This window comes from Entelurus aequoreus, linkage group LG22 (genome assembly GCF_033978785.1).
Source record: "Entelurus aequoreus isolate RoL-2023_Sb linkage group LG22, RoL_Eaeq_v1.1, whole genome shotgun sequence".
NCBI lineage: Eukaryota > Metazoa > Chordata > Actinopteri > Syngnathiformes > Syngnathidae > Entelurus > Entelurus aequoreus.
In genome coordinates this window covers 40,356,450-40,368,955 of record NC_084752.1, presented here as the reverse complement: position 1 = coordinate 40,368,955, position 12,506 = coordinate 40,356,450, and the positions used below count along the sequence as shown (strand labels likewise).

General features: G+C 41.3%; 1 protein-coding gene across 3 annotated transcripts in view; it reads left to right on the top strand.

Moving 5' to 3' along the window:
* The window catches only part of chtf18 (CTF18, chromosome transmission fidelity factor 18 homolog (S. cerevisiae)), a 55,167-nt gene that overhangs the window by 33,403 nt on the left and 9,258 nt on the right, over positions 1 to 12,506 (top strand). For all 3 annotated transcript variants that reach the window (XM_062033230.1, XM_062033232.1, XM_062033231.1), the window contains 4 exons: positions 3,549 to 3,663; positions 3,732 to 3,956; positions 7,946 to 8,095; positions 8,177 to 8,307. In XM_062033230.1, the coding sequence (XP_061889214.1) occupies positions 3,549 to 3,663; positions 3,732 to 3,956; positions 7,946 to 8,095; positions 8,177 to 8,307 (621 nt within the window). The remainder of the gene's footprint in view (positions 1 to 3,548; positions 3,664 to 3,731; positions 3,957 to 7,945; positions 8,096 to 8,176; positions 8,308 to 12,506) is intronic.

Genomic DNA, 12,506 nt, shown 5'->3' with positions numbered 1-12,506 from the left:
TCTTAATAATATTCTGGCAGCAGCCAGCGTCATCTCACAAGTAAAAAAAAAGTGTTTCTCGCCTTCTTGTCGGTCGTTTTTTATTAATAATGATCTGGCAGCAGCCAGCGTCATCTCACAAGTAAAATAAAAAGTGTTTCTGGCCTTCCTGTCGGTCGTTTTTTCTTAATAATGATCTGGCAGCAGCCAGCGTCATCTCACAAGTAAAATAAAAAGTGTTTCTCGCCTTCTTGTCGGTCGTTTTTTCTTAATAATGATCTGGCAGCAGCCAGCGTCATCTCACAAGTAAAATAAAAAGTGTTTCTCGCCTTCTTGTCGGTCGTTTTTTCTTAATAATGATCTGGCAGCAGCCAGCGTCATCTCACAAGTAAAATAAAAAGTGTTTCTCGCCTTCCTGTCGGTCGTTTTTTCTTAATAATGATCTGGCAGCAGCCAGCGTCATCTCACAAGTAAAATAAAAAGTGTTTCTCGCCTTCCTGTCGGTCGTTTTTTCTTAATAAAGATCTGGCAGCAGCCAGCGTCATCTCACACGTAAAATAAAAAGTGTTTCTCGCCTTCCTGTCGGTCGTTTTTTTCTTAATAATGATCTGGCAGCAGCCAGCGTCATCTCACAAGTAAAATAAAAAGTGTTTCTCGCCTTCCTGTCGGTCGTTTTGTCTTAATAATATTCTGGCAGCAGCCAGCGTCATCTCACAAGTAAAAAAAAAGTGTTTCTCGCCTTCTTGTCGGTCGTTTTTTATTAATAATGATCTGGCAGCAGCCAGCGTCATCTCACAAGTAAAATAAAAAGTTTTTCTGGCCTTCCTGTCGGTCGTTTTTTCTTAATAATGATCTGGCAGCAGCCAGCGTCATCTTACACGTAAAATAAAAAGTGTTTCTCGCCTTCTTGTCGGTCGTTTTTTCTTAATAATGATCTGGCAGCAGCCAGCGTCATCTCACAAGTAAAATAAAAAGTGTTTCTCGCCTTCCTGTCGGTCGTTTTTTCTTAATAATGATCTGGCAGCAGCCAGCGTCATCTCACAAGTAAAATAAAAAGTGTTTCTCGCCTTCCTGTCGGTCGTTTTTTCTTAATAAAGATCTGGCAGCAGCCAGCGTCATCTCACACGTAAAATAAAAAGTGTTTCTCGCCTTCCTGTCGGTCGTTTTTTTCTTAATAATGATCTGGCAGCAGCCAGCGTCATCTCACAAGTAAAATAAAAAGTGTTTCTCGCCTTCCTGTCGGTCGTTTTGTCTTAATAATATTCTGGCAGCAGCCAGCGTCATCTCACAAGTAAAAAAAAAGTGTTTCTCGCCTTCTTGTCGGTCGTTTTTTATTAATAATGATCTGGCAGCAGCCAGCGTCATCTCACAAGTAAAATAAAAAGTTTTTCTGGCCTTCCTGTCGGTCGTTTTTTCTTAATAATGATCTGGCAGCAGCCAGCGTCATCTCACAAGTAAAATAAAAAGTGTTTCTCGCCTTCTTGTCGGTCGTTTTTTCTTAATAATGATCTGGCAGCAGCCAGCGTCATCTCACAAGTAAAATAAAAAGTGTTTCTCGCCTTCTTGTCGGTCGTTTTTTCTTAATAATGATCTGGCAGCAGCCAGCGTCATCTCACAAGTAAAATAAAAAGTTTTTCTGGCCTTCCTGTCGGTCGTTTTTTCTTAATAATGATCTGGCAGCAGCCAGCGTCATCTTACACGTAAAATAAAAAGTGTTTCTCGCCTTCTTGTCGGTCGTTTTTTCTTAATAATGATCTGGCAGCAGCCAGCGTCATCTCACAAGTAAAATAAAAAGTGTTTCTCGCCTTCCTGTCGGTCGTTTTTTCTTAATAATGATCTGGCAGCAGCCAGCGTCATCTCACAAGTAAAATAAAAAGTGTTTCTCGCCTTCCTGTCGGTCGTTTTTTCTTAATAAAGATCTGGCAGCAGCCAGCGTCATCTCACACGTAAAATAAAAAGTGTTTCTCGCCTTCCTGTCGGTCGTTTTTTTCTTAATAATGATCTGGCAGCAGCCAGCGTCATCTCACAAGTAAAATAAAAAGTGTTTCTCGCCTTCCTGTCGGTCGTTTTGTCTTAATAATATTCTGGCAGCAGCCAGCGTCATCTCACAAGTAAAAAAAAAGTGTTTCTCGCCTTCTTGTCGGTCGTTTTTTATTAATAATGATCTGGCAGCAGCCAGCGTCATCTCACAAGTAAAATAAAAAGTTTTTCTGGCCTTCCTGTCGGTCGTTTTTTCTTAATAATGATCTGGCAGCAGCCAGCGTCATCTCACAAGTAAAATAAAAAGTGTTTCTCGCCTTCTTGTCGGTCGTTTTTTCTTAATAATGATCTGGCAGCAGCCAGCGTCATCTCACAAGTAAAATAAAAAGTGTTTCTCGCCTTCTTGTCGGTCGTTTTTTCTTAATAATGATCTGGCAGCAGCCAGCGTCATCTCACAAGTAAAATAAAAAGTTTTTCTGGCCTTCCTGTCGGTCGTTTTTTCTTAATAATGATCTGGCAGCAGCCAGCGTCATCTTACACGTAAAATAAAAAGTGTTTCTCGCCTTCTTGTCGGTCGTTTTTTCTTAATAATGATCTGGCAGCAGCCAGCGTCATCTCACAAGTAAAATAAAAAGTGTTTCTCGCCTTCCTGTCGGTCGTTTTTTCTTAATAATGATCTGGCAGCAGCCAGCGTCATCTCACAAGTAAAATAAAAAGTGTTTCTCGCCTTCCTGTCGGTCGTTTTTTCTTAATAAAGATCTGGCAGCAGCCAGCGTCATCTCACACGTAAAATAAAAAGTGTTTCTCGCCTTCCTGTCGGTCGTTTTTTTCTTAATAATGATCTGGCAGCAGCCAGCGTCATCTCACAAGTAAAATAAAAAGTGTTTCTCGCCTTCCTGTCGGTCGTTTTGTCTTAATAATATTCTGGCAGCAGCCAGCGTCATCTCACAAGTAAAAAAAAAGTGTTTCTCGCCTTCTTGTCGGTCGTTTTTTATTAATAATGATCTGGCAGCAGCCAGCGTCATCTCACAAGTAAAATAAAAAGTTTTTCTGGCCTTCCTGTCGGTCGTTTTTTCTTAATAATGATCTGGCAGCAGCCAGCGTCATCTCACAAGTAAAATAAAAAGTGTTTCTCGCCTTCTTGTCGGTCGTTTTTTCTTAATAATGATCTGGCAGCAGCCAGCGTCATCTCACAAGTAAAATAAAAAGTGTTTCTCGCCTTCTTGTCGGTCGTTTTTTCTTAATAATGATCTGGCAGCAGCCAGCGTCATCTCACAAGTAAAATAAAAAGTGTTTCTCGCCTTCCTGTCGGTCGTTTTTTCTTAATAATGATCTGGCAGCAGCCAGCGTCATCTCACAAGTCAAATAAAAAGTGTTTCTTGCCTTCCTGTCGGTCGTTTTTTCTTAATAATGATCTGGCAGCAGCCAGCGTCATCTCACAAGTCAAATAAAAAGTGTTTCTTGCCTTCCTGTCGGTCGTTTTGTCTTAATAATGATCTGGCAGCAGCCAGCGTCATCTGACCTATATAATAACAACATACCACATATGGTTTCCATTGGTAGTCATCAATTTTTTCATTTTTTTTTAGGAAACGTATTGGTGAGAGGTTTGAGGAGGATCCAGGATCAGGAGGTGGAGGACAGAGATTTCAGCACATTCTTCACCTGGCCTCTTCTAGTGGAGAATATGAAAAGGTTTCTCAGGTAATAAAATGGTTTTAGCAGTAGTAGTGAAGCACGTGTCACATAACGGAGGAGTCATACCACTTCAGGGTCTGTACGACAACTTCCTGTCCATGAGGGTGCGAGATCCCAACCTGCAGAGCGTGTGCGACGCCCTGGACTGGATGGGCTTTTCTGACAGGCTGAACCGAGTCATCCTGCACGGCCAGAACTTCTCGCTCATGAAGTACCTGCCCTTCCTGTCTGTCGCCTATCACTTCCTGTTTGCCCACCCCCACGTGCCGCGCATCACCTACCCACAGAGCCACCACGAGGTATGGAAGTAAAACCACGCCATCTTGCACATTCATATCATTATCTCATCATGAAGAGAAACTCAAATTGATTGGATCTTTAATTTCATTGAAAAAACTTCATGGTTAGAGTGTCCACCCTGAGATGGGTAGGTCGTGTTAGTGTCCACCCTGAGATGGGTAGGTCGTGTTAGTGTCCACCCTGAGATGGGTAGGTCGTGTTAGTGGTTAGAGTGTCCACCCTGAGATGGGTAGGTCGTGTTAGAGTGTCCACCCTGAGATGGGTAGGTCGTGTTAGAGTGTCCACCCTGAGATGGGTAGGTTGTGTTAGTGGTTAGAGTGTCCACCCTGAGATGGGTAGGTCGTGTTAGTGGTTAGAGTGTCCACCCTGAGATGGGTAGGTTGTGTTAGTGGTTAGAGTGTCCACCCTGAGATGGGTAGGTCGTGTTAGAGTGTCCACCCTGAGATGGGTAGGTTGTGTTAGTGGTTGGAGTGTCCGCCCTGAGATGGGTAGGTCGTGTTAGTGGTTAGAGTGTCCACCCTGAGATGGGTAGGTCGTGTTAGTGTCCACCCTGAGATGGGTAGGTCGTGTTAGTGGTTAGAGTGTCCACCCTGAGATGGGTAGGTCGTGTTAGAGTGTCCACCCTGAGATGGGTAGGTTGTGTTAGTGGTTAGAGTGTCCACCCTGAGATGGGTAGGTCGTGTTAGAGTGTCCACCCTGAGATGGGTAGGTTGTGTTAGTGGTTGGAGTGTCCGCCCTGAGATGGGTAGGTCGTGTTAGTGGTTAGAGTGTCCACCCTGAGATGGGTAGGTCGTGTTAGAGTGTCCACCCTGAGATGGGTAGGTCGTGTTAGTGGTTGGAGTGTCCGCCCTGAGATGGGTAGGTCGTGTTAGTGGTTAGAGTGTCCGCCCTGAGATGGGTAGGTCGTGTTAGTGGTTAGAGTGTCCGCCCTGAGATGGGTAGGTCGTGTTAGTGGTTAGAGTGTACACCCTGAGATGGGTAGGTCGTGTTAGTGGTTAGAGTGTCCGCCCTGAGATGGGTAGGTCGTGTTAGTGGTTAGAGTGTCCACCCTGAGATGGGTAGGTCGTGTTTGGGGTTAGAGTGTCCGCCCTGAGATGGGTAGGTCGTGTTAGTGGTTAGAGTGTCCGCCCTGAGATGGGTAGGTCGTGTTAGTGGTTGGAGTGTCCGCCCTGAGATGGGTAGGTCGTGTTAGTGGTTGGAGTGTCCGCCCTGAGATGGGTAGGTCGTGTTAGTGGTTAGAGTGTCCGCCCTGAGATGGGTAGGTCGTGTTAGTGGTTGGAGTGTCCGCCCTGAGATGGGTAGGTCGTGTTAGTGGTTGGAGTGTCCGCCCTGAGATGGGTAGGTCGTGTTAGTGGTTAGAGTGTCCGCCCTGAGATGGGTAGGTCGTGTTAGTGGTTAGAGTGTCCGCCCTGAGATGGGTAGGTCGTGTTAGTGGTTAGAGTGTCCGCCCTGAGATGGGTAGGTCGTGTTAGTGGTTAGAGTGTCCGCCCTGAGATGGGTAGGTCGTGTTAGTGGTTAGAGTGTCCGCCCTGAGATGGGTAGGTCGTGTTAGTGGTTACAGTGTCCACCCTGAGATGGGTAGGTTGTGAGTTGAAACCCCGGCCGAGTCATACCAAAGACTATAAAAACGGGAGCCATTACCTCCCTGATTGGCACTAAGCATCAAGGGTTGGAATTGGGGGTTAAATCACCAAAAATGATTCCCAGGCGCGGCCACCGCTGCTGCTCACTGCTCCCCTCACCTCCCAGGGGGTGATCAAGGGTGATGGGTCAAATGCAGAGAATAATTTCGCCACACCTGGTGTGTGTGTGACTATCATCGCTATTTTAACTTTAACACCAAGTCATCGTTTCCCACACATTCATTTATTTGTGGCGGCCCGCCACAAAAGAATGACGTCCAGCAGGCAGTAGGAAACACATGTTTAAGTGTAGGGAGTAAAACTGATGGCAGTCTAAAGTTCAAGATTTTTGGAGCTCTTTGTTCAGTGGATCAGATGTTTGATGAAGCTCTGTGTCTATCTACCACCACTACTGTTTTCTGTTTATTTGTTACTGACTGTGGCAGGACACCTCTGCCTCTGTTTCACTTTATGTTGCTGGTAAATAATATGCTTGTAGTAGTAGGCTAAAGTTAAATTATTTAGTATGCACTAATGAAAGGGGCAGAGCTTTGAGACATTTTAGCTTTTATATTTTATAAGATATATTTTTTGTAAGAACCACAATTAATAAATATATTTCAGTGAATAACTTATTGTTCAAATCTGCATATAAATATGTACATAAAGTGTTGTAATTATATTGTAAAATGGATGGATGGACGTTTAAAACAAAACTGTTATTATTAATTAGTAAGTATACATTTTTTGAGCCTTTTTAGAGAAAATCAAATCATTGTAGTAAATGATGCAAATTACTCGATGATGTCATGGTGACCACGCCCATAGCCACGCCCCCACCGCCACAGGTATCTTGGCAGTTTATGGGAAACACTGACTGTAGTTGTCCCTCGCCACTCGGCGCTTTGAATATTGGCATTTTTTTTCAAAATATTTATTTATTTAAAAAATCATATCACGTTTCTTCACTGTTTCGGCCTAGCATTCGTCAAATGTATGCATTTTTAAGCACATTTTATGTATTTTTTGGTCTAAATAATCAATTTTAAAGCATAAAAGAATAGTGGTGCACAAAAAAAACAGAATCCCGATTCTTATTAATCCCGATTCTGAATCGCTTTATAGTTTTCAAAAATCCATCCATCTTCTTCCCCTTATCCGTGGTCGGGTCGCGGGGGCAGCAGCCTAAGCAGGGAAGCCCAGACTTCCCTCTGCCCCGGCCACTTCGTCCAGCTCTTCCCGGGGGATCCCGAAGCGTTCCCAGGCCAGCCGGGAGACATAGTCTTCCCAACGTGACCTGGGTCTTCCCCGTGGCCTCCTACCGGTCGGACGAACAAAAACCGTTTATAAAAATTTTTTTTTTTTAAAGTGCATATACACTACCGTTCAAAAGTTTGGGGTCACATGGAAATGTCCTTATTTTTGAAGGAAAAGCACTGTACTTTTCAATGAAGATAACTTTAAACTAGTCTTAACTTGAAAGAAATACACTCTATACATTGCTAATGTGCTAAATGACTATTCTAGCTGCAAATGTCTGCTTTTTGGTGCAATATCTACATAGGTGTATAGAGGCCCATTTCCAGCAACTATCACTCCAGTGTTCTAATGGTACAATGTGTTTGCTCATTGGCTCAGAAGGCTAATTGATGATTAGAAAACCCTCATGCAATCATGTTCACACATCTGAAAACACTTTAGCTCGTTACAGAAGCTACAAAACTGACCTTGCTTTGAGCAGATTGAGTTTCTGGAGCATCACATTTGTGGGCTCAATGAAACGCTCAAAATGGCCAGAAAAAGAGAACTTTCATCTGAAACTCGACAGTCTATTCTTGTTCTTAGAAATGAAGGCTATTCCACTAAATTGTTTGGGTGACCCCAAACTTTTGAACGGTAGTGTATATTTTTTTTCTTCTAAGAATTAATTTCTGCAAATACATTTTGAGGCTATCTCCATGCAAGCCAGAAGAAGAAACAATGAATGAGCTAAGCAAGATAGTGCAAAAGCAATACGGTAAAAGGGTTCGAATAAAAAGTAAAATTGCAAGATAAAAATAATGAAAGAACTGCTGAGATCACGGCGCCGCTAAAAGTAGTTCCTCGGCATTAACAATATTGCTAGTACTTGGTTAATATTCAGGTCATGAAATGTAAATGCAGTATTGTTGGCTCTTTTTGGAGGGTTTTTTTTTGGTGGGGTTTTATTAGCTTGTTAGCCTCCTCGTACTTGCCATACATTACAAACTAGAATGCATTAAAAAAAGAAAGTCCTCTTGTCCTACTTAAGGCTGGTGAATGATTCCCTTGGAAGGTGAACTGAATGAAGTGTGTGAGGACAAAAGAAGTCACTGTGTGTCTCCCAGGCGTCCTCTCGGCTCCTCAGCAGCAGGAACGCTGTGTCCAGCATGTTGGCCGACATCCCGCCAGGCATCAGGACCAGGATCAGCCACCTCAACCTCACCCTGGACGTTCTCACGCTGCTCCTCGACATCATCTGCCCCAAACTGCGGCCTGTAAGCCACCGCGCCGCCGGCTCCCCCAACCCAAAAAGTCAGAAGCCAACAAAGCGATAAAAAGCTGGCGTGTCCCCGCAGGTCAACCCCCAGCTGTTCAGCAGCAGAGAGAAGGAGCAGATGTGCGATCTGATCGACACCATGTTGGCCTACAACCTCTCCTACCGCCAGGACCGCACACCCGAGGGACAGTACACATATGTCCTGGAGCCGTGAGTGGACACCACTCTCCTATTCTGTGCACTGCAAAAAGGGAAATCTAAGTCAGATTAAATATGTCAAATAAGGCTGATATTTGCTTCTTTTCTGTCTGATAAGATCATTCTTCTCACTAAGCAGATTTGATGTTAGAGTGTTTTACTTGTTTTAAGTGTTTTGCTCCTAAATGATCTCAGTAAGATATTACAGCTTGTTGCTGAGATTTGATGAGCTATATTGAGTAAAACTTAGACTTAGACTTCCTTTTTATTGTCATTCAAATTTGAACTTTACAGTACAGATAATAATTAAATGTCGTTGCATTAGCTCATGGTAGTGCAGGATAAAAAATAAATAGGTGCAGATTAGGGATGATGTTTGATAACAAATTATCAAGTTCGAGCCTATTATCGAATCCTCTTATTGAACCGATTCCTTATCGATTCTCTTATGGAGTCCAGATAGGTTGTTGTATATGGAAAAAAACACACAATATTTGGTTTAACAAAAGCTCACTTTTATTATATAATAAAAAAATTAAATCTAATAAATAAATAAATATTGACTGTTACCCACCTAAAAAAAAATAAATAAAAAAATAAATATTGACTGTTGTTACCCAAAGTATATTAAGTGGGATTTTTCAGAAAAACAAATATATACAGCAACACAAAAACAAGCTGTCTCTGTGATCACTATAGGTCAGGGGTGGGCAATTAATTTTTACCGGGGGCCGCATGAGCAACCCGAGCACTGCTGGAGGGCCACATCCACAATATTTCAATTAAATTTTGCTCAATATTATTTTTGATATATACCGTAAGATAAATAATAATAATAATAATAATAATAATAGTAATACTTCAACATAGTGTGTGTAACAGCATTCCATGACTAATATATATAAATTAACATTAATAATAAATGACAGTAAAATAAGCACACGTATGACTGAGGAGTCATAGTGTAACTTTGTATGGTGTTTGAGTTGTCTGACTTTTTGTGTGGCCATAAACGCACCAGTGGTTTAGTGCTATGCGTGTTGGTGACAGATGACAAGTTGCTTTTGGCCTGGTTTGTACGGCAGAAAATGACTAGTTTTTCCAGATAGAATTGTTTTACTCATGTTTTTGGTGTGGTTATGTCCGAATATAAACAGTTTTGTTCAATAAAGTGATCGATATAATTCCTGTCCTCGAAGCATCTCGATAGACGTTACAATAATTGAACGGTGTTCAATTGAACGGTGTTGACGAACACCGTTAGGGCCGCTTGTTGTCACTGTCACTCAAAGTTGCATTGCAAAATTACATAGAATAAATATGTTTATTTTGTTTAGAATTCAGATGGGATTTGATTTGGTGCGCGGCATATACTTGCTGCGCGCAGCAGACGCTTGAGCAGTGCGCAATTGCGCAGGCGCGCACCTTAGAGGGAACGTTGCTTTGCAGTTCATGTGTTGTTGAAAACACGCCATTCCTCATCAACTTTTCTCTTTTTGGCGTCTCGGGTGTAAACCGTGCATCACTTGTCGCTGTGCACCTTCACTCGCAGGTTACACACGGACACACGCCCATAAATAATACTTTTCAAAATAAAAGCAGCACAGTTGTATTGCGCGCACGACATAGATGTTTTTTCAACTTTATTTTGTAATTGCAGTTGTTCACATTCACTCACAATCACGCATACGTCCACACGGAAGTAATACAAATAACGATTTTCAAAACAAAAGCAGCACCGTTGTATTGCACACTCGACATAGATACTTTTTAAAATTTATTTTGTAATTTATAATTGGCCTCACGCGGGCCGGACAGGGACGCACAAAGGGCCGGATGTGGCCCTCGGGCCGCAGAATGCCCAGGTCTGCTATAGGTGTATAAATAATAATATAGTGTTAAATAAAATCAGTCCCTTGGGCACAAAACTGGAAATAATACAGCTCTCCAAAAAGTGCACTTCTGCTGCTATTTGACATAACTGTTTGTTATGATGCTTTGACATTTTTGCACATTATTTCTTTACTGAAAGAAAATTCTATGAAGAGAAAAGTTGTTTGCAAATGTGGTTACAATGCTAAAAAATGAAAAGTTAAAGCTAAAAAAGAAATACACTTTATTGAGTTAACATTATTTCTTTATAGGGGGAAAGATGTTATGAGCTAGAGAATATAACAACTACACTACCCAGCATGCAACGGGAGTTACGAGCATGCGCGGTAGCCCCGAAAAGTGTTGCATGTTGCCACGCTGTGAAAGTAAACGTCAAGAAGTCAGCCAACACGCCTCGTCTGCATTATTTATAATTAGACAGACAACACATCTACAGTGTGATTTTGTAACGTTTACAAGGAAAGAAAAACAAAAGTTAAAAAAGGGAGATATGTTGTATATATATGTATGTGCTGCAGTGTTGTATATATATGTATGTGCTGCAGTGTTGTATATATATGTATGTGCTGCAGTGTTGTATATATATGTATGTGCTGCAGTGTTGTATATATATGTATGTGCTGCAGTGTTGTATATATATGTATGTGCTGCAGTGTTGTATATATATGTATGTGCTGCAGTGTTGTATATATATGTATGTGCTGCAGTGTTGTATATATATGTATGTGCTGCAGTGTTGTATATATATGTATGTGCTGCAGTGTTGTATATATATGTATGTGCTGCAGTGTTGTATATATATGTATGTGCTGCGGTGTTGTATATATATGTATGTGCTGCGGTTGCTTTAAGAAGGTTGTGACAGCTGCCGTAAAGGAGGTGCGTTGCTATGTTTCAGGTTGGTGGTAAAAGTGTTGGTCATGTGTTTTACCCTGCTCAAATCTCTCAGTAAAGTTATTCGATGGATTATAGCTTTTGTTTTGAACTTTATTACACCTTGGAGCGCTTTTTCCCGTCCATTATTTTCCTGCTTTCGCTATCTGCGCCTAATGACTGAGCTACGTGACGTCATTTATTGTGATGTCACACGGAGTATTTCTGGTCGGGGGCGGGATTCGAATAAAGAATCAACTCTTTTCTTTACTATAGTGGTCTCGATAACGGGTACGAGTCCGAGGACTCGGTTCTTTTCTTATCCAACAACCGGGAAAACCGGTTTCGAGTATCATCCCTAGTGCAGATACACTACCGTTCAAAAGTTTGGGGTCACCCAAACAATTTAGTGGAATAGCCTTAATTTCTAAGAACAAGAATAGACTGTCGAGTTTCAGATGAAAGTTCTCTTTTTCTGGCCATTTTGAGCGTTTAATTGAGCCCCACAAATGTGATGCTCCAGAAACTCAATGTGCTCAAAGGAAGGTCAGTTTTGTAGCTTCTGTAACGAGCTAAAGTGTTTTCAGATGTGTGAACATGATTGCACAAGGGTTTTGTAATCATCAATTAGCCTTCTGAGCCAATGAGCAAACACATTGTACCATTAGAACACTGGAGTGATAGTTGCTGGAAATGGGCCTCTATACACCTATGTACATTTTGTACCAAAAACCAGACATTTGCAGCTAGAATAGTCATTTACCACATTAGCAATGTATAGAGTGTATTTCTTTCAAGTTAAGACTAGTTTAAAGTTATCTTCATTGAAAATGAGGACATTTCAATGTGACCCCAAGCTTTTGAACGGTAGTGTATAAAGCAGGGGTCACCAACCTTTTTGAAAGCAAGAGCTACTTCTTGGGTAGTGATTAATGTGAAGGGCTACCAGTTTGATACACACTTCAATAAATTGCCAGAAATAGCCAATTTGCTCAATTTACCTTTAACTCTATGTTATTATTAATGATTAATGATATTTACACTTAATTGAACGGTTTAAAAGAGGAGAAAACACGAAAAAAAATGACAATTAAATTTTGAAACATAGTTTATCTTCAATTTCGACTCTTTAAAATTCAAAATTCTTGTTTTAAGTCCTAAATGATGTCAGTAAGATATTACAGCTTGTTGCTGAGATTTGATGAGCTATATTGAGTAAAACATGCTTGAAACTAGAATATCAACTGTTGCAAAGCTGTGTCATCAACACTCACAAGTAGAAAACTACTTTTTTAAAGCCATCATTTCTTATTTCAAGCATGAAATAAAAAAAAAGTCATGACTTTGACACAATTGTGTCTCATAATTAAAACAGATGACAGCCAAATGGACTTTGCTGTTTTATTTCCAATTAAACAATAGAACATAAGTATTCATATAGTAGT